The sequence below is a fragment of the Ranitomeya variabilis genome, chromosome 1, assembly GCF_051348905.1.
Source record: "Ranitomeya variabilis isolate aRanVar5 chromosome 1, aRanVar5.hap1, whole genome shotgun sequence".
Taxonomy (NCBI): Eukaryota; Metazoa; Chordata; class Amphibia; order Anura; family Dendrobatidae; genus Ranitomeya; species Ranitomeya variabilis.
The window spans coordinates 96,412,923-96,436,050 of record NC_135232.1 but is presented as its reverse complement, the minus strand read 5'-3'; the positions used below and the strand labels follow the sequence as shown (position 1 = coordinate 96,436,050).

Here is a 23,128-nt window from a genome sequence, read left to right as displayed (position 1 = left end):
ATATCAAGTAAAGAAAGGTAAGTATACCTATATCCCGGGACTTTGTAGATCTGGATCCAAAAAGCAGCGTCCCCTCACCCCTAGGAGCTAGAACATGCAGAGAGAACCTAGTCAGGAGCACCAGAGTTTCGAGCTGGAGACTGTGTCTTAGTACAGGAGAAGTGCCCTTGAGACAAGCTGGAAAATCGTTGGGAGAAAGACCCGTATCGGGTGAAGAGAAGAGTTAGTCCAGAGGTACCTGTCTATGAAGTCCAACCTGAAGGAAAAGAACATGCCCCACTCGAATTCCTCATTGGAATATGCTCCGACGCTGCTTGTCTAAGAACCCTGTTCGAGTAGAAGAGGGGCCCGAGGCTCCTGAGATGGTCCATACGCCGGTAGAAGCAAAGGATGAAGAAAGGCATGAAGGATTAAATTCCGAGAGGTTAGAACCAGAGGATGCAAGCTCCCCCATGGCTCGTCCCCCAAAGGCGGATTCGGTCCCACAAGAGAGCTCCACTACCTGATCTGAGACGCTCCAAGCGAACAACAGCTGGCAAGCCCCCCAATCGCTGTGACCAAGAAAATGTCATCTGGCAACAATTCGCACAGAAAAAGAGAAGACGGTCACACACTTCTCGAAGAGTCTCGCCCGTGCTCCTCTTCCTCTCTACTGCGGGTTCTGCTGTACCTTTGTAGGGTGGAGAGCCAAGCTAACGGTCTCTCCAGCGTGTCTGGGCCGAAACCGTTGGGGCTGTCACCAGTATTTCAGGGGGAAGAGATTTTGGACCGGAACAGTTCATTGCACCTGACTGATGGGGGCGGGTCCGACATCAAGAGCAGTTTGAGCGTGAAGACGGGATACTTGGCGAGGAACGAGCTTGTGAATAGTGAGATGGTTAACTCCCTCTCCAAGAACCCACGCCCTCTAACTGCGCGTATACCCCCAGCTAGCCAGACTGCTGACACATCCTACCCTCAGCCCAGAGAGACTTCTGCACCGGGTAGTGACCAGGATAGAGTACGTACCTTGGCTCCGCTCAACCACGACGGGGCACCGCTTAGTCCCATGCTTGTGGTGTCTGCTAAGGACCAGCCCATGCCTGTGGCTGTGTCCGTTGGACTGTGTGCTTCCACTGCGCCTTGCCTACTGAACTTTCTGCTTCTTCTTCTGTGCCGCCGACCATCACCTCTACTCCACCGTGAGCACAGATCAGGAGATCACGTGCCGAAGAACCCGGAGCATTCGTCGTTGCAAGGAGAAAGTGCATCGCTCATCTGCGGGACCGGATTGGAGACATCTCGCGCCATCTGCGGCACCACCGAGGGATCTTTCAGCCACCTTCCTCCAGCGCACAGAGACTGATAAGTTAATCCCTTATAGTCTATTGCATTTGACTTTTCCCCATCCTCCAATCACTTCCTTTACCCCCCTGCTTGTACCATTACTGTTTCAATATATAAAGAACCTGTTAACTCTTGCTCTGCCTCCCGTGTTTCACTGCATCCTACGAACCTTCTAGCATCCTACACCTTGTTCTTCTCTATGTACCCCCCCGCATGGCTGGGCATAAGCTTTAACGTTGCGAGGGAAGTTAGGCAGCTCGGGCATATAACCCACCCTAGCACAAAGGGGTCAGGCCCCTGACTGACTAATACAGGAAGACCTTCCTGACTTATTCCCAGCTAACCCCTCCTACAGTTTAACTATTTACACTGACCCAGGACAATGTTAACCTAGGTGCACTGAAATGCCCCATCCAGTGGCCCAATAGGTGTACTGCACTCTCTCTGCATATAGTACAGCCATAGGAACATTAAATACATTACATACAATAAATATATACATATAGCAGCATAGACATCTTAAAGGGGTAGACTTACCATCCCCTTACAAGCAGACTACACAAAATCACTCAGACAAGTTTGATATTGATTCAAGTGTCATATCAAAATCTGCAAAACAAATGTATGGGTCTGTTTAAAAATGTAACAGCACTTGGATACTATCTGAGTGCAGTCCAATTTCTTGGACTGTTAAGATAAGGTAGAAACATTTTCTTTCAGCGTGCAAGAAAAACTGATGAAAATCGGACCAGACTCTGAAGAAAACCTGATGAAACTCTAATGAAATTCTGATGACACTCTGATGAAAAACTGATGAATTTCTGATGACACTGATGAAAATCTGATGTAACTGATGAATTTCTGATGACACTGATGAAAATCTGATGTACGTTAACTGATGAATTTCTGATGACAGCCTGATGAAAGTTTTTGAAATAAACGGACGTGTGTATGAGCCCTAAATGTAAAACTTGCTGCTGCGTTCTCCGTCAAGTTACATCTGATCACTAGAGGTGATAGGAGCAGGGCAGTCTATTTTTATTTAAGAGCTAAGGGACCTTACTAACAAAAATTGATTGTTTAAAAAGGACAATCACTTTAATGCTTTTCAGCATATATTCGTGCAAGACAGAACATCACTGCGCTATATATGATATGGTAATCAATAAATTTATGCATATATACACTGTATGGGCAAAAGTATAGGGACACGTGTCTTAATTAGAGATGGGCGAACCCGAACATTAAAGTTCGAGGTTCATATCGAACACCTACTGTTCGGGCACAGACCCCGAACACAGACTTCACCAGGAAGTCCATGTTACTGTTCAGGTTCCGCCCACCGAACACCAGGGGCTCTGATTGGTGGTAAAGGAGACGACAGCAGACGACAGCATGAGCCTGCAGCTGTGACTGGAGGTAGAAATTTAACCTCCAATCGCACTACTACTCCCATCAGTCTTTGCCTGCTGCCACTATTGACAGTGAGAGCAGGTGACAGCTGATGGAAGTATTCATCAGCCGGCACCTGTGCTATCAATAATTTAAATAAACCTGCATGTGAACCTGTATTGCCACGTTTTTAACACTAAGGTTTGGTTACGGCTTTAAAGAAGGCTACTACTTGCGATATAACGCAATTTTATTTCAAAGTACAAAATTAAAGGAGTAGTATGATTGCGTACACTTTTATACATTTTAATATACAAAGGTTAAGTACATATAAAGATTTAATATATATAATGATTAAGTACATATAAAGATTAGCTACACATACTCACATCATCACCAAGAGGCTTTTAAACATCATCCGTCTTTAATATCAGAGAAGCATGCACCAAGACAGAGAATCCCTGGGAAATTCACAACACTGCACAGGCGTCCCCACTTATGCAGGTATCACAACATTGTACATGTGTACAGGTACTCAAGTTTTTGCTTCTATCTTAGTCATATTTTTCTGGCCTTATATAGTGATTTACACCGTGTAACTCTGGTTTCCTCATGCCCTTCCATCTTTCATGATAAGATGAAACAGAGATACCAGGCGAGCATCAAATGATGGGCCATAAGCCCTGAATATAAAATCCACAAGGATTAGATACAGATGTTAAATAAACCTTCATGTATTACAAAAACAAACAACAAACAGAGCAAAACATAGAACTGTTTGGGATTTAAAAGCTTTCAGACAATAAGTAAACAGTTCTCAAGAGTGTGTCACTGTGAGCATTGTCTGTCTGTAACTGTATGACCAGAAATGCTGCTTTGTAATGGTCTGAATGCATTCAATATGGACTCAAAATAGCCATTTCTATATTCATACTACAGTCCCCCTGTATTTTTGATGCGGTCTGCAACCCTCAGCTGTCAGCTTTATCATGGCTGGTTATCAAGAATAGAGGGGTCCTCATGCCATTTTTAAAAATTCTTTAAATAAATATTTTTTAAAAAATGGCATAGGGTCCCCCATTTTTGTCAACCAGCCAAGTTAAAGCAGACAGCTGGGGGCTGGTATTCTAAACTACGGTGGATTCGGTGAAATCACTGCTAGCACAGTAAGAAAAAGTCTCACGGTGAAGCGCTGAGCTCATTGAGTCATCGGAGTTCATTGGCCCAGCTGGGAACACAGCCTCTGTGACCTGCAGTAACCTTGATTATGTCACAACTAGTTACTGAGGCTACGCTCTCAGCAGCTCACTCTCCAGTGGTTTTCAGCCTGGACGGTAGCATCTGAGCACCATCCAAGTTGAAAACTATTTATCCCAGACATGGAATACAGTGCAGGACAGAACGATGGATAGGTGAGGGATATAGTTGTTTTTTATTTTTGGTTTTTACAGGAAACCATGGCTTCAATGGAATGGGCATTAGGTAAGTATAACTGTGTTTGTTATTTTAAAATAAAAAAGTAAAATGTGTCTTTTTTTATTTAACCCCTTCCCGACCTTTGACACCACGTAGGCGTCATGAAAACCCGTGCCAATCTGAGTGGGGAGGTGCATAGCACATAAAAGTTACCAACCCTCTGCTGACTCCATAACTGCAGAGTCCAAACCTCTTCTGGTATTAACATCAGCACAAAAACTGTGTGTCAGGCGCTTCATACGTAGCATGGGTCTTTATTGCCATGCAGCTTGTGGATGAGTCTGAGTTTAGCAAATGCCAGAAAAACCTTACCTGCCTGACTGCATTGCGCCAAACATTAAATTTAGTGGAAGAGGGATAATGATATGGGTATGTTTTTCAGGGATTGGCCTAACCCTGAAAAACAGTGTGGTTTATTTTTATAAGTTAACAAAAAGCAACATGAATGAACAAAAGAGAAATCTAAATCAAATCGATATTTGGTGTGACCACTCTTTGTCTTCAAAACAGCATCAATTATTCTAGGTAGACTATCAAATAGCGTTTGCAGGAACTCAGCAGGGAATTTGCTATAAATATCTCTGAGAACTAAAGGTACCTTCACACGAAGCGACGCTGCAGCGATACAGACAACGATGCCGATCGCTGCAGCGTTGCTGTTTGATCGCTGGGGAGCTGTCACACAGACCGCTCTCCAGCGACCAACGATGCCGAGGTCCCCGGGTAACCAGGGTAAACATCGGGTTGCTAAGCGCAGGGCCGCGCTTAGTAACCCGATGTTTACCCTGGTTACCAGCGTAAAATTAAAAAAAAACAAACAGTACATACTCACCTGCGCGTCCCCCAGCGTCTGCTTCCTGACACTGACTGAGCTCCGGCCCTAACAGCACAGCGGTGACGTCACCGCTGTGCTTTCACTTTCACTTTAGGGCCGGCGCTCAGTCAGTGTCAGGAAGCAGACGCTGGGGGACGCGCAGGTGAGTATGTACTGTTTGTTTTTTTTACTTTTACGCTGGTAACCAGGGTAAACATCGGGTTACTAAGCGCGGCCCTGCGCTTGGTAACCCGATGTTTACCCTGGTTACCAGTGTAAAATATCGCTGGTATCGTTGCTTTTGCTTTCAAACACAACGATACACGGCGATCGGACGACCAAATAAAGTTCTGGACTTTATTCAGCGACCAGCGACATCACAGCAGGATCCTGATCGCTGCTGCGTGTCAAACGAAACGATATCGCTAGCGAGGACGCTGCAACGTCACGGATCGCTAGCAATATCGTTACAAAGTCATTTCGTGTGAAGGTACCTTAACCACAGATCTTCTGTGGATGTTGTTTGTGCAAGTCCTCCTGTTTCTTGTGTAATCCCAGACAGACTGATGATATTAAGATCAGGACTCTCTGGGTGCCAAGTTATCACTTCCAGGACTCCTTGCTGTTATTATCTTGAAGATAGTTCTTAATGACATTGGTTGTACATTTGGGGCCATCGTCTTGCTGCAGATTACATTTGTAGTCAGACACCTCCCTGATGTTATTGCATGATAAATAAGTATCTGAATGTATGTCTCAGTATTGAGGACACCATTAATCTAGACCAAATTCCCAACTCTATTTTTGCAATGCAACCTCAAACTTGCAAGGAATCTTTACCAAGCTTCTCTGTTGCCTGCAGACACTCATTATTATAAAGCTCTCCAGCCTTTTGGCGTAAAAAACTGCCTTCAGATACAGCCAAATATTTAAAATCTGGACTTATCAGTTCAGAGCACCTGCTGCCATTTAACTGCACCCAAGTTCCTATGTTTTCATGCATAATTTAGACCTTTGGCCTTGTTTTAATGTCAAAGGTATAATGTCACGCTGCTGCAATGCAGGTAGGTGCAGACTCCACTAGATGGCAGTAGAGTGGAAGCAGGACTGCACCTAAACAGAGCTGGCCTGCAGTGCAGCAGTGAGGCTACCACGAGAGGCAGCAGAATAGTAAAACAAGCTGGGTCAGATCCTAGACTGTAGCGCAGTACCAAAGGAATAAGCAAACTCAGGGTCAGAGACAAGTGTCTCATATTTTTTCCTAATCCTCCAAAGCCGCATTGCTATTCAAATTTCACATATTCCAAATTGACTTGCTTTAGCATGATAGAGTGCAACCTTTTTTTGCATATTGTATATGGAGGTAGCTCCTCCTGGTATGCACCTATTCCCACTAGTCTGGATGTGCCAGTCAGTTCTTTGTCTTTTGTAATGTTGGCTTACTGACCGAGCACTCTGCCCTCCACCAGGTGGTGATTTTAATTACAGCAAGTCCCTACTTACCCATAAATACAGCCATTGCTGACAGAGGTGTCCACATTCACCCAGGAATTCAATCATCCGCCTAAGAGAGGTATTCACACAGGTCAGGGACCCATTAGGCTGAGACCACCTTGACGATGGTTGATGGGCACATAATATTTGGCCAAATTTTATACTAAGTGTCTCATATTTTTTCCTAATTCTCCAAAGCCGTATTGCTATTTAAATTTCACATATTCCAAATTGACATGCTTTAGCATGATAGAGAGGCTGAGAAAGGTTAACTCTTGACATGACCAGACCAGGAAAAAGGGAAAACAGGACTCAAAACCCGGTCTGGATCATGACATATAACTTATTAGCTAAAATTCTTCCATGAAGATCATGAATGGCCAAACTTCTTGGTGTAGCTGGGTCTCACTGGTTGCTTCCAGTCGTGTGCTGATGGCTTAGATGAACATCTTCTGAATTCGAAGGGGAGTAAGCACGATGTGTCTTTCATCTGTTGCATTACATTTCTTTTGCCAATCACCACGTCCACAGTCCTCAACATTGCCCATTTCTTGGTGCTTCTTCAAAAGAGAACAGCAAATCTTAAAACCCCAGTTGTCTTTGAAATCTTTGCATGGGAGAGACCTTGCTGATGCAGTATAACTACCGTGTATCTTGCTGCTGTGCTCACTCATGATGTACAATCTGGGAAATGAAACTGTCTTCCACATCCTGATCTTTGGAGCAGAGTTTGGCTGTGACTCACCCCGTTTCAAGCCTCTTAAGCAGCTGTTTCTGTTTAAGTTAATGACTATGTTTCAACCTATAAGTGAAAATGATGATCATTATCACCTGATTGGTTTTTTTGGATACTCACTCATACATCTGACTATATTCCTACAAAATCCCTGACTTGGTGCAAGTGTACCTAGATGAATTGATGAGGGTGGCCACATTAACTATTGATGAGATTTAAATCTCTATTTTGTTCATTCACTCTGCATTTTAATTGATTCAAAAATAAACACTTCTCTTTTTGTAAGCATTCTTACTTTGAACAATATCTCTTCACACCTGCCTTAAACTTCTGCGCATATATATAATATATATATATCTATATATATCTATATATATATATATATATATATATATATATACATATATATATACATATATATATATATATATATATATATATATATATATATATATATATATATATATATACACACATCTACGTACATATAAATATAAAAGCTATTGATATAGAATCCAGAAAAGATGCAGTGCTTGGATGCTGAGCCCAATTCTTTGAATAACAGGCTTGTTGTTTTAATTGTAGAGAAATATCAAGAGTGATAAAATACCAGTGTTCTTCAATCGATACACCATCCAAACTTAATAAAGCTTTCCCCCTGGGAGACGCCACATCTGAATCGTCAAATACTCCATATAAAACAAGTAACATTACCTTGCCCATTTCATTTGGATTGGTGGCAGATAGTTGATCTATATTACAGGCCGACCAAATCTCATTTGTCATGATTAAAGCAAGCTTACCTTGTCTCGGTGACCTCAGTGACACACGGGAGCGTCTCTTATTCACCTTTGTAGAAAATAACATAGATGAGTAAATAACATAAAACATAATGAGCCATTGTATGTAGCATTCGCAGGATGGTTATAATTGTAATAATGTCATTATAGCTAAGTATTGTTTGTCGGAGCAGTAAATCCTTCTAGAGCTGCATGTCTGCAGTGTTATACCCCAGGCCCAGCGGGAGCAGGTTTCAGGTGGTTGATTAAAAGCAGGCGCTACCAGCACTATTTCCCCAGCCGGGTCTCTTTATCAATGTTGGCATGTACGTTTTTTGAGAAATGAGTAAACAAGTTGTGCACATTTTTCTGGTAAATATAATGTGACAAAGTGTTGACAAACCAATCATGCCCCAAAGTCGTAATATAAATATATTAAATGGCATCACCACTACCATGGATTATAGGTTTGACCCTCAGTACATGTCATCCAGGCACTGTATCATTTATGAGCTCTGGCCATGCAGGTCCTTTGTACTGATAATCTGTGAAAGGCTCAACTACAATTGTAATTTATGATGTGACATAATTTGTGCATGGGATCAAAGTAGAACATATAATATATACTAGATGTAAGTGAAAAAATTTGAGGGAAATTAAATTTTATTTTTAAAAAAATGGCTGCCATTTTTTGGGGTTCTAAAGGGCCATCCAAAACTCACCTCTCCCCAGCCTTCACCAATCCCTCCATGCAGCTCCCCGCCCAGCCCTTGGGTCACTTGGTCATCTTCTAGGTGCCTCCGCTTGTCTTCTGAATTCGTGTAAAGAGGCGGAGGGGTTGCCCTATTCCCCCTTGAAGATATGTATATTGATGCAATGCATTTTGACATTTGAATGCTTAATAAGCTTTATTGGTGGTGATAGATTATGTTTTGTCCAGCACTAGGTATCCTACAGGGTTAATAGCTGGAACTAGCACAAGAGGAGGAACTTAGCATTGGCACAATGGAGAGTTTAAAGGTAGTATAGCAGATAAGGCCTAGCTTGCAGCCAGAGCAGACCTTTGGTCTGATTAGTCAGCAAAGCCATATGAATTGGGTATCCCGAAAGAGAGTGGAGACCAAGGCAACGGATAGCGTGATCCAGAGTGGAGACAAGGAAAGTGTTAGATGGAGGGAGTGATTCTCTGAAGACGATGTCTGGAGCAGTAAGCCTAGTGGGACGGTACAGAGTTATCTGACTGTCAAATGATGGAGCAGCATTGAAAAGGAAAGTGAGATGAAGAGAGAGAGAGCCCAGTGTGGCATTTCCAGGGCATTGGCAAGCAGAAAATTTAAGTAACGGAATGGCCATAGAGGCAAAAGTAGCTCCCCTAAGGGGTAAAGGAAACAGAACCATGGGTTGAAGAATAGGTCTCTCATTTAATGGTTAGAGGAGCTGTTGCTGGAGACTAGGGAAGCTCCGGTGATAGTGATGTTCCGGGTGGTGGTGAAGCCAGAGAGAGAGGCTAATGGGCCGAGAACGGAGCAAGCTCAGGAAGGAATGGAATGTGTTTGAAAATGTCATATGTTCAGTCCTAGGGCCCCTGTTCTTCTCCATTTACACCTTTGGCCTGGGACAGCTCATAGAATCCACGGCTTTCAGTATCATCTCTATGCTGATGACACACAGATCTACATCTCTGGACCAGATATCACCATCCTACTAACCAGAATCCCACAATGTCTGTCTGCTATTTCATCCTTCTTCTCGACTAGATTTCTAAAACTAAATAAGGACAAAACAGAATTTATCATCTTTCTCCCATCTCACTTGACTCCCCCAACAGACCTATCCATTAAAGTAAATGGCTGCCCACTCTCCCTAGTCCCACAAGCTCGCTGCCTTGGTGTAATGCTTGACACTGATCTCTCCACCAGACCGCATATCCAAGCCCTTTCCACTTCTTGCTGACTTCAACTCAAAAATATTTCCCGGATCAGTACATTCCTCAACCAAGAATCTGCAAAAACCCTAGTCCATGACCTCATCATCTCACGCCTCAACTACTGCAACCTCCTGCTCTGTGGCCTCCCCTCTAACACCCTCGCACCCCTCCAATCTATTCTAAACTCTGCTGCCCGACTAATCCACCTGTCCCCCACTATTCCCCTGCCTCTCCCCTCTGTTAATCCCTGCACTGGCTCCCATTACCCAGAGACTCCAGTTCAAAACCCTAATCATGGCATACAAAGCCATCCACAACCTGTCTCCTCCATACATCTGTACTTACCTGCATGCAACCTCCGATCCTCACAAGATCTTATTCTATATTCCCCTCTTATCTCCTCTTCCCACAATCACATACAAGATTTCTCCCGTGCATCTCCCATACTCTGGAACTCTCTACCCCAACAAATCAGACTCTCGCCTATTGTGGAAACCTTTAAAAAGAACCTGAAGACCTACCTCTTCCGACAAGCCTACAACCTGCAGTAACCACCAATAGACCAAACCACTGCTCAACCAGCTCTGCCCTCATCTACTGTATTCTCACCCATCCCTTGTAGATTGTGAGCCCTCGAGGGCAGGGTCCTCTCTCCTCATGTACCAGTCATGACTTGTATTGTGTAAGATTACTGTACTTGTTTTTTATTATGTATACCCCTTCTCACATGTAAAGCGCTATGGAATAAATGGCGCTACAATAATAAATAATAATAATGTTCTAAGAGAAGCGTCCATAAAATTTTGCACCCGCTGTCCACTGTGCCTACTTTTGGAAGTCAATTAATTGAACTCTATAACATCTGGTCCTGGCCACCAGGGATCACCAGCATCATGCAGTCTGCAAAGGCGTAGCGCCCCTATAGCTAAAGTCCACACACCCATCCGGGACCCAATTTTCATGTAGCACAGGTGTGACCATGGTCGGACTGACCCATCGGGACATCGATGAAATGCCCAGTGGGCTCCTGGGCCCCAGAGAGGAGGAGAAAAAAATTAGGGACGTGAACCCTTTAAAACTACAGGAGGCAGAGGCACGCACGGACGCACGCATGCAGCCCCGCCCCACCGCCAGGACCAGGGCCTGTGGCACCACCCGGCGAACCCAGGTAAGCACTGAGGGCCCTGGGCAAACGGGGGGAGGACACAGCATGGGGTCCGTGAGTCGGGGGAGCCTGGTGCCAGCGCTGGCATTGGGGCCCCCTTCTAATACTCACCTCTCCTCGTACCGGCAGCTGCAGTGTCTTCAGCGCCCTCTGACTCTGCGACGTCTCAGGGCAGAGGGTGCGATGACGTCATCACTGCATGCTCAGCCTCTCTGTCCTGAGCATTGCAGAGTCGGGAGAGATGCTGAGTGTACGGGACCTGCGGTGGAAACCGGAAAGGTGAGTACTTGATTTTTTTTTCTTCATGTATGCAGCATTGCATGGGCCCCATAATATGCTGCATGGAGGAGCAGGGGGCGGCCCATAATATGCTGAATGGAGGAGCAGGAAGGCCCTTAATATGCTGCATGGAGGAGCGGGGAGCACAAAATGTGCTGCATGGAGGAGCAGGGGAGCCCATGATGTGCTGCATGGAGGAGCAGGGGGTCCATAATACTGTATGGAGGAGCATTATATTGGGCCCATAATACTGTATGGTGGACTATTTGGTTTCCCATAATACTGTATGGCGGACTATTTGGTTGCCCATAATACTGTATGGCGGACTATATGGTGCCTATAATACTGTATGGCGGACTATGAGGTGCCCATAATACTGTATGGTGGACAATGAGGTGCCCATAATACTGTATGGCAGACTATTTGGTTGCCCATAATACTGTATGGTGGACTTTTGGTTTCCTATAACACTGTATGGCAGACTATGTGGTGCACATAATACTGTATGGCGGACTATAAGGTGCCCATAATACTGTATGGTGGACTATGGGGTGCCCATTATACTGTATGGCGGACTATGTGGTTGCCCATAATACTGTATGGAGGACTATGTGGTGCCCATAATACTGTATGGTGGACTATGTGGTGACCAGATATTGTACTATACATGTATTTTTTATCTGTGCATCAGGAATCATGGCATGTGTTAAAGGGGCCCATTGATACGCTGTCACCCGAGGCATGTCGCCCGAGGCCCACGAAAAACTGAAGCTGACTCTGGTGACAAGGCTGCTGTGACAGGGCGCTCTGATCTGTGACAGGCCATGCATCGACGTCACATAGCAGTTTTGTTAAATGACTCCTGCAGCCTTTGATAGGCTGGCGGCCTTTCAATGTTACTGCTTTGTGATGTCAGCACAAGGCCTTGCAGCGGCACTTGGCAGTCATTTTAACAACCACGCTGAACATGAAGCCACAAGAGGATGCTGGGGAGTGCAAGAAGGTGAGAATAATCCTGCCTCTGTGATTGGGCAAGGTAGTGGCCATAGGGGCAGACATAGGGGCCCAGGGAGGGGGCGTAATTAAAGTGGACACAGGGGCACAGGATGAGGACATTATTACTGGAAGGGGCCCAGGATAGGGACCTTACTTATTATAGTGGACATTGGGGTCCAGGATGGGGACATTAAATAAAGGGGTGACATAATTACTATATGGAGGTCAGGATGAGGAACATACTGTATATTATTGGTTTATGGTGGCAAGTGGTGACATAATTACTGAAGGGGCCAAACAGGGGTCATTATTAGGGTTGAGCGACTTTTATTTTTATAGGATCGGGTCGGGTTTCACGAAACCCGACTTTCTCAAAAGTCGGGTCGAGTGAAATCGGCCGATCCTATAAAAAAGTCGGGGTCGGGGTCGGCCGAAACACGAAACCCAATGCAGTGCAATGGGATACTATGGTTCCCAGGGTCTGAAGGAGAGCAAACTCTCCTTCAGGCCCTGGGATCCATATTAATGTGTAAAATAAAGAATTAAAATAAAAAATATTTATATACTCACCTCTCCAACGCAGCCTGGACCTTACCGCTGGTAACCGGCAGCCTTCTTTGCTTAAAATGAGCGCGTTCAGGGCCTTAGATGACGTCACGGCTTGTGATTGGTCGCGGCCACCCATGTGACCGCCACGCGACCAATCACAAGCCGTGACGTAATTCTCAGGTCCTAAATTCCTAATTCTAGGAATTTAGGACCTGAGAATTACGTCACGGCTTGTGATTGGTCGTGTGGCGGTCACATGGGCAGCCGCGACCAATCACAAGCCGCGACCAATCACAAGCCGTGACGCCATCTAAGGCCCTGAACATGCTCATTCTTAGGAAGGAAGGCTGCCGGAAAGAAGCCGAGGGTGAGTATATTCCTATTAGGTATATACTCACCCTCGGACGCGCCCTGCTTCTTTCCGGCAGCCTTCCTTCTTAAGAATGAGCGCGTTCAGGGCCTTAGATGATGTCACGGCTTGTGATTGGTCGTGGCCGTGACCAATCAGAAGCCGTGACGTCATGGAAGGCCGTAAACGCGCTCATTTTAAGCAAAGAAGGCTGCCGGTTACCAGCGGCGATGTCCAGGGGCCTCCGGAGAGGTGAGTATATCAATATTTTTTATTTTAATTCTTTATTTTACACTTAAATGTGGACTCCGATACCGATTTCCGATATCGCAAACATATCGGAACTCGGTATCGGAATTCCGATACCAGATTCAGAAGATCGCCGACCTCATGGCCGACCCCACACAGGGGTCGGGTCGGGTTTCATGAAACCCGACTTTGCCAAAAGTCGGCGACTTCTGAAAATGGCCGACCCGTTTCGCTCAACCCTAGTCATTATTACTGCTGTAATTTACTTTTCAGGTTACTGTGTTCCATGGGGAGAACAAAAGAGGGTTCTTTTTTTCTTCATCTGACATAGTGTAGAAGTCGGAGAAAATAGTGGGGAATGTGCTCTGTAAGCGATCAGCTATAGATAACTGTGTTATTTTCTGCAGAGACGAGTTCTTGCTGGAAGAAGTGATGACGGTCTACACTGGATGAAGATGAAAGACCAACTACAAATGTCACCGTTGAGTCAGTGTGTTACTTGTACACTTACACTATATACTGTATACTGTGTACAGAGCTCCTGTGAATAATGTCACTAGTGATCACTGTACTATCTGTACACTGACACTATATACAGATCTCCTGTGTATAATGTCACTGTGATCCCTGTATTACCTGTACACTATACACTATATACAGAGCTTCTGTGTGCAATGTCACCAGTGATCACTGTATTACCTGTACACGGACACTATATACAGAGCTCCTATGTATAATGTTACTGGTGATCACAGTACCATCTGTAGACTGACACTATATACAGAGCTCCTGTATATAATGTCACCTGTGATCCCTGTATTACCTGTATTCCATACACTATATACAGTGCTCCTGTGTATAATGTCACTGGTGATCACTGTATTACCTGTACACTCACACTATATACAGAGGTACTGTGTATAATGTCACTGGTGGTAATAGGTGACTGGTGGTAATGGTCACTGGTGGTCACTGGTGGTAACAGTGTTGTTAGTATTGTGATTTATATTCATAATCAGAATTGTAGTATCCGGTCACTATGTGGTGGTAATTTGTGGTCTGATCACAGTGTGGCAGTATTTCTTGTATGTGGTATTATTTGGTTCCTATTTGCTAGTAATATGTTATATTTTTGGTCACTATGTGGTGATAATATGTGGTCTGGTCATGGTGTGGCGGTATTTGTCCCTTGTATGTATTATTATTTAGTCACTATGTGGTCTGGTCATGGTGTGGTGGTATTTCTTCCTTGTATGGGGTATTATTGGTCTTGGTATAGGGGATTGTGTTGTGTATGGCGTCATTTGTTCCCTCTGATATTAATTAAGAGAAGATTCTTTATTTCCATTAGAGATTAAATACTTTGTGCACAGCAGCGGAGATGCACTTACAGGGGTTTCCTGTGGAAAAAAGTAATCACCTATCCACAGGATAAGTGATATCGTATTCAATGGTGGGAGTCTGACTACTTGGACCCATTCAGCAAAATGTGGAACTTTTTATCCCCATTAGACTGGAGTGGCAAGTCCGACTTAATCACTGATCCATTCATTCCCTCAGTGGCACTTGTTTTTTTATAGAAGCCCCAAAGAGAATGAATGGAGCTGCGGTCAGACATCCCACCCATCCATTTTAAAATGGGGATAAGTGTCCTATCAATGATAAAACGTCCTCATTCTTCTGATCGGTGAAGTTTCTAATGGTCGGACCTAAGCGATCACCTATCCTGTGGAGCCCATGGATCGGTGATAACTTGTTTTAACCAAAGAACCTCATTAATGTAAACTACTGTAATTATACATCCCAGTTACTGGGGCGCACAGTAGAGGTGCAGGAGCCCCCTGTGTTTTACAGCCGATGCTCCACTATAATGGAGATTACGACTGACAGATGTTTGCATATAGCTGTTAGATGGGCCCCTAGTGTTCATTCCCCTGGTGGGCCCCAGACACCCCAGTCTGACCATGGGTGTGACGGATCATACAGGGGAAGGGATGTGTCGACTTCACTCACTTCTGGGGAGAGAATATACCCAGCTGGGATTGGCTTCCCTTATAGGTACGAGTTATTGAGGAGCTCCCAGTGAGGGGAGATATATATCACCAGTCCAGGCTGGGGATATATACTGTATGTAAACCTCCCAGCCGTCACTGTCAGAATTCCTCACTAACACAGTACGGTATGCTGCCACCAGTTCCTCGTTAGATATAAGCCCGGTTCGACAACTGGCTATTATCGGATCAGAAACCAGGGTGGGGTAGCGTATAATAACCAACAGAGCGTGCGTGCGTTGGGATTCATAAAAAGCAGCCCAAGATTAATTTTGCATTTAATCGCCAAAAGGCGTACTAGAAAGATACAGGTATGTACAGCTCTGACAAAAATTAAGAGACCACCACATCAAAACCCCTTTCATGGGGCAGCCAAATCTCCAGACCTGAACCCCATTGAAAACCTCTGGAATGTATTCAACAGGATGATGAATAGTCACAAGACATCAAACAAAGAACTGCTTACATTTTTGCACCAGGAGCAGTGTGAAAGACAGGTGGAAAGCATGCCAAGACGCATGAAAGCTGTGATTAAAAATCATGGTTATTCCACAAAATATTGATTTCTGAACTCTTCCTGAGTTAAAACATTAGCATTGTTGCTTCTAAATAATTCTGAACTTGTTTTTTTTGCATCATGTGAGGTCTGAAAGCACTGATTTGTTTTGTTTTTAAATTTTGACCATTTTTCTTTGTCAGGAAAAAAATACAAAATGTATTGCTTGGAAATTCGGAGACATGTTGCCAGAAGTTTGTAGAATAAAAGAACAATTTACCTTTTACTCAAAAATATACCTATATAGAGAAAAATCAGACAAACTGAACATTTTGCTGTGGTCTCTTAATTTTTGCCAGAGCTGTATATACAAGAACAATATACAAGTATACAGTCAAGAGTGTAGTACAAGGGTAGGATACAGATAGACTGCAATTACCATGTTATGTCGCATGTGACCACAGGGAGGCACTGATGGATCACAGGTTCAAATCTTTGTTAAGTGATTCTCTGGCCGTGTCAGCTAACGGGCCTCCTGCCAGTAGAAAAAACTGAATTCAAAATGAAGAGCTGCCTATTATACCCTAGGCTGCGGCCTCTCACACGCTGTGCCAAACCCTGGGCTGTGCAGCCTTTCTCCTTCCATATCTGAGAGGAAGGTTTTCCGTCCAGAACCGTGGATGCCCATAACCTTCCGCCCAATGCTCCAAATGGGACAGCGGTGGCGCCACTGGGTTCTGCTGGATTTTATCTGTGCGGGGAGACCAAATACGGCTACCATATTTAATTTCTGGTAGCTATGCTATATAACTCAATAACGCAGAGTTCTAGAGGTGGCTGCATGTTATGGGTTTGTGTTGAAAGGAATGCAGATTCCTGTTACGTCCTTGGCTAGGTTCAGAGATATTGCATTCTTTTAATATAGATCATTCTCTAGATTCAATATCTCAGAGCATTGGGGTCTGCGGTACCAATATGTCTGCGTCCAAGAAAGGAAGCCAGTTGGAAGGTAACTGCACAAGAGTTCACACCCCTGTGATAATAGCTGGACTTGGTGCTGGGGAACACAGGGTCTATGTCTTTTGGCCTGGTGGAATGCCAAAGATGGGGGCTAAGTTTGGGAGCAAGTATTTTGGGCCAAACAGTATCTGATAGAGAATTCCATAAGATATCAAAATGATATCAATTAGATATAATTTTCCCATATCTCACAACAGGTGTTGGAATTATCTCCTGGGTCATACTAATGAAATCCTGAAAACTTAATCCGTTGGTGTCTTTTGAAGATTGGAGTTGGGGAGCACTGCTCTACACTGTGTGCACAATTATTAAAGGGAACCTGTCAGCAGGATTGTGCTGAGTAACCCACAGACAGTGTCAGGTTGGCATCGTTATACTGATTAAAGTGATACCTTGGTTGATGAAATCTGTTTTGTGGTTGTTTAATTTTTATTTTCAGTTTTGAGTTAATGATATGATCCCTCAGTGACCTGCCCCCTATTTTACATACTGTATGTTATGGTTTGAAAAAAAAAATACATCCATCATGCAGACGGTGGCACCTGCGCTGTAGCATGATTGCATCCATAATATCCATATTTTTATTTTATTTAGTGATATAAATTGCTCGAGGAAAAAAAATCTTCCTCAAAATGGTGCCACCCATGCCTGCGCAGTAGCATAATTCAGAAAACGATAGATGCTACTTCACAGGTGCCACTGCCAGTGCCATTTTTGCATGAGGAAACAAATTGTCTCCACCAAGGTGGCGCCGGCAGCACCTGTGCAGTAGCATTTATCAGATCGCCGATAGACTGATAGACTGCTCACGAGTGGCACCTGTGCACCATCTTGGTGGAGACAATTTTTTTTTTCTCTAGCAAAATGGCGCCAGCAGTGGCACCTGTAATTGCAACAATTTTCTGGGAGAAATACTTCATTTTCTGGAACAATTTCAAGGGTGCTAACACATTTGGCCATAATTGTATATATATTTATTTATTTTGCTCATCTTCATACAGTATGTGTAACATTGACTGATCAATTGATAATTAGATATTTAAACAAAAACTGTGGAATTTTATTTTCCTCTTTTTCTGGTACATAGTGCCTAATATACCCTGACTTGAAGGTTTCATGTGCCTGCAGAACCTGTACATGGAATTTCTGAGACTTTAGGCTCCTTGTGTCACCATACGCTGCCCCTGTACAGTTGTAGTCAAAAGTATTGAGGCTGACACAAATTTAGATCTTGTAGTCGGATGTTTCTTTGGTTACTGAAGTACAATTATCAGCATTTCATAAGTGTTTACATTATTAATTATTAACAAGTACATCAGGTTTGTGTGAAGACTCAATATTTACAGTGTTCACCCTTATTTTTCAACACTTCTGCCCTTCACCCTAGCAGCTGAATATCGGCTTCTGGGCCAAATCTTGACTGATTGGATTTGGGTGTGTGGGTGATGGTGGAGAGGATGGCGTTCCACCTCTCTGACATCTCCTGATGTTTTATATTTGCATTTTATTGTTATCCTTCTGTTAGGCTATAGTTCCTGTTAGTCAGGCATCAAAAGGGTTAACTAGAGGACCAGCCCAGGGTTGGGGGGAGTAACAGGGGCCTGTGGGATAGTTTGTGTTTGTGTAGTCAGTTGAGTAGGAAGAAAGGAAAAAGTAAGGACACGCTCAGGCCACGATCAGGGATAGCAGAGTTTTGGACGCAGGTTCACCGTGATGTGGCAGTGGGCTTCATACAGTTTGATCAGAATGATAAACTAAGAACCTCATGTTCAGTTTGTAAATTTTTGCTTATCAGCATTATATCAAAGTATGAATATTGGGATGTGTGGATCATGTATTTTTCTACAGTTATAACAGAGGTGCATCACTACGTGGTTCCCAAGAAGTGGGCTGAAGGGCAGCAGTCACAGTGCAAACATGGATCCTTGTGTCACTACATTAGAAAGGATGAAGGTCCCTGACTTAACCTGCAGTTCTGCAATAGTTGTTATTACAACGGCCACAAACACAAACTGAAATAGGACTCTGTTTTTCTGTTGTGTGCCGGGGTGTGGAAAACGAGACCCTAGTCACGAGACACGTTACATATGCACTGCCTGAGCCATTGACTATAATAGTGCAGACAGAGTCACATTGTGCTGTGTCGTACATTAATTTTGGCTATTTAGAACTAGTTCAGGGTGGCAGCAAGACGTAGTCGACTATGTCTTGGTGCCAACCTCCAATAGGCATATATTGCCAAAAAAGATGTTCGACAGAGCACACTGTGACTTCATTTCATTCATTATGGTCAATGGCCCCATCAGTGCATACACTCGTTTTACAGGAATATAGTCTTACTTATCACTTTTCTTAGGTTGTGGGTGACAACTCTAGTTCTGTGTCTTCTGGGACTTATATTTTTGCCCAAACTGGAAACTTGAGAGTTAACTTCTGTTAGTGTTTGCTCCCTGCTATGTACCTTGGACAGGACTGTAAGCTATTTAAGCTCCTGAAATCCTACTGGCCACTGCCAGTTATAATATGACTAGCTTTTGTAAACCCTTATGTCTCTTGCTTGCATTCTTAGGGGATGTACCTGATTCTGACGTCGCTTTGCTTGCGGACTAGTCTCCATGACTGCCCTCCTGGTTTGGACCTAGCTACCTGACCACTACTACAAGCCTGAACTAATGGCCACCAGCTGACTGTGGCTCTGGAGCGCCTCATCAGGGCAGTGGGGTACTCGGTACCGGGTCCAGTCGGCTCAAAGGGGAATGTCACGGCGGCAACCCGGTCCGTGGCCCTGGGACGTCCGTATAAAAGGGAAAGGTCTTTAAAGGGATAAAGTTTATGTTCGTGACGCCACCTGTGGTATTCAGTCAGGGTTAGTGTTGAGCATTCCGATACCGCAAGTATCGGGTATCGGCCGATACTTGCGGGTATCGGAATTCCGATACCGAGATCCGATACTTTTGTGGTATCGGGTATCGGTATCGAAACAACATTAATGTGTAAAATACAACATTAATGTGTAAAATAAAGAATTAAAATAAAAAATATTGCTATACTCACCTCTCCGACGCAGCCTGGACCTCACCGAGGGAACCGGGAGCCTTCTTTGCTTAAAATGCGCGCTTTTCCTTCCTTCCGTGACGTCACGGCTTCTGATTGGTCGCGTGCCGCCCATGTGGCCGCGACGCGACCAATCACAGCAAGCCGTGACGTAATTTTCAGGTCCTTCTAGGCATTCAGTATTTTAAAATTACGTTCCGGCTTTGTGATTGGTCGCGTCGCGGTCACATGGGCGACGCGACCAATCACAAGCCGTGACGTCACGGGAGGCAGGAGACGCGCGCATTTTTTAAATTACGTCACGGCTTGTGATTGGTTGCGTGCCGCCCATGTGACCGCGACGCGACCAATCACAGCAAGCCGTGACGTAATTTCAGGTCCTGATGCCTATTTCTGCATTCATTGTAATTTTAAAAATGCGCGCGTCTCCTGCCTCCCGTGACGTCACGGCTTGTGATTGGTCGCGTCGCCCATGTGACCGCGACGCGACCAATCACAAAGCCGGAACGTAATTTTAAAATACTGAATGCCTAGAAGGACCTGAAAATTACGTCACGGCTTGCTGTGATTGGTCGCGTCGCGGCCACATGGGCGGCACGCGACCAATCAGAAGCCGTGACGTCACGGAAGGAAGGAAAAGCGCGCATTTTAAGCAAAGAAGGCTCCCGGTTCCCTCGGTGAGGTCCAGGCTGCGTCGGAGAGGTGAGTATAGCAATATTTTTTATTTTAATTCTTTATTTTACACATTAATATGGTTCCCAGGGCCTGAAGGAGAGTTTCCTCTCCTTCAGACCCTGGGAACCATCAGGGATACCGTCCGATACTTGAGTCCCATTGACTTGTATTGGTATCGGGTATCGGTATCGGATTAGATCCGATACTTTGCCGGTATCGGACGATACTTTCCGATACCGATACTTTCAAGTATCGGACGGTATCGCTCAACACTAGTCAGGGTGACCAACGCTGCTTTAAGGGGTCCGCTGGGAAGATGTTATGGCAGCTAGATGGTACACCTTTCCACAGGTGAAGTGTATCCCCAGGGCTTCCCGATGTATAGATGGTGAATGGTGAGTGGCGCAGAGAAGAACGAGGGCACAAGGTTGCAGTCTTTTTACCTTTACTGAAGACTTCAGCATCCACAGTCCAGAGCACCAGATCACAGGGCAGGGAGAGTCCGACCGGTTTGAAGGCAAGTCCAGAGATCCCTTGTCCAGGTGGAGAATAAAAGCCTTTTCTCTAGCGCCATGGTGGTAGTGTAGTCCCTTACTGCTAAGCGTCTCATAAGATCCTCACAGATGTTATCTCTCTGTCCCCCGGATTGGATAGGACATACCCATATGACTGGTGACTTGAGGCGGTTTATAGGGACTCTAAGGTTGTCACCGTGCCTCCTGGGTGTTAGGTGGAACAGGTAACGTAGAGTTCAGCTGTCCTGCTGGTCTCTGATGTAAGCCATAGAGGTCCTTACAACCTCGGTGTTCTGGCTGCCTGTCTCTGCGCCTCAGAAGGAGGCAGCCTGCTCGGGGCTGGTCCCCTTCTGATATCCTCTCCTGTGCTTCCTCTTCTGCACGCTCGCTGTAAACAATTCGGCCTTCAATGTCTCTTTCTGGGAGCTGCAGCTCTGTGGGCATGCACAGCTCCGTGAACCCTCTCCTCTGTCCTCTGACAGGAATTGGCTCCTGCCAGGAACAGCTTCCCTCAAGGACTGACTAACTTTCCCTACAGACCACCAGTTATATATATATGGGGAGTCACCTAGTAAATAGGATCAGAAGCTCCCCCTGGTGGCCTGGAGTGTGAAGTGTTGCATGTTTGTGGTACCTGGATGCAGTTATCCTTCCTTGCCTCCAAACGTAGGATCACTCTCCCTGGGAGGAAAGCAATACCACTGTGACGACCAGGACCCTGGGGCGCCACAGCTGCAACTCAGGGACCCCTGGGTAAGACCAGATCTCTCTGCAGAGAATAAAGGGTGAAGGCCAGGGAAACTGGTATATGATATACAGAGTGGCTTGCACTAAGTCTGTCGATGGTAGCCATTTTTAGACCTGCCAGGCTACCACTGACAAAACATCGTAACAGTTCCAGTAAGGGGAAATCTTAATATTTTAACTATCAAGACATCTTGGACAATTGCGGAAACAGTTTAGGGGAAGGCCCTTTTCTGTTCCCCATGACTGGGCAAAGTGCAAAAATCAAGCTCCATAAAGACATGCTTGGGTCAGTTTGGTGTGGAAGAACTTGAACACAACTCTATACAACGCCTGGAGATTACCGTAATTAGAATGGAGATTGTGAACCAGGCTCTCTAGTCGAAGATCAGTGTCTGACTTCACACCATTAGTGTTTGATTTCTCACCAATTTCTGAATAAATGGGCAAAAATTTCCACAGACACCTCTGAATTTTTGTAGAAAGTCTTCAGAGAGGAGTGGAAGCTGTTATATCTGCAGAGTTGGGGACTGACTCCTTAACAATATCTATAAAATTTAGAATGGGATGTCATAACAGGTCCCGTAGGTTTAAAGTGTAGGTGTCCTAATACTTTTGTCCATAAAGTGTCTATATACTTGAATTAGAGAAATCTTTGGCTCTACCTTTCTTATGATATGTACAAAGAGATACAGTGACATCCAGTGGCAGGCAGCAAAATAGCAATGCTCTAAAAATTGGTATCAAAGTAGGCATACAGACGTTCATTTTTTACTGATCTAAGTAACTAGTGTTAATAGGGTTAAATGAGTTTGGGCCACAAATATTACGCTGCAGTCATACAGATACCGATGCTGCACATCAAATTCAGTTGATATCGCGCCTGCCCAAAGTGGTTCTGGTCAATCAAAACTGGTTTCAAAGTTGGCAAACTGATATTTTTCACTAATGTGAATAATGTTAAATGAATTTGAGCGACAGATATCACATTGCAGTCATACAGACAGGCATCAAACTATGTTCTTGCCATAAAAGATTCTAG

General features: G+C 44.6%; 1 protein-coding gene across 1 annotated transcript in view; it reads left to right on the top strand.

Moving 5' to 3' along the window:
* The first annotated feature begins 299 nt into the window (after positions 1 to 299).
* The window catches only part of LOC143793595 (uncharacterized), a 158,559-nt gene continuing 135,730 nt past the window's right edge, over positions 300 to 23,128 (top strand). The window contains exon 1 of the mRNA XM_077280664.1: positions 300 to 424. Coding sequence (XP_077136779.1) covers positions 300 to 424 — 125 coding nt within the window. The remainder of the gene's footprint in view (positions 425 to 23,128) is intronic.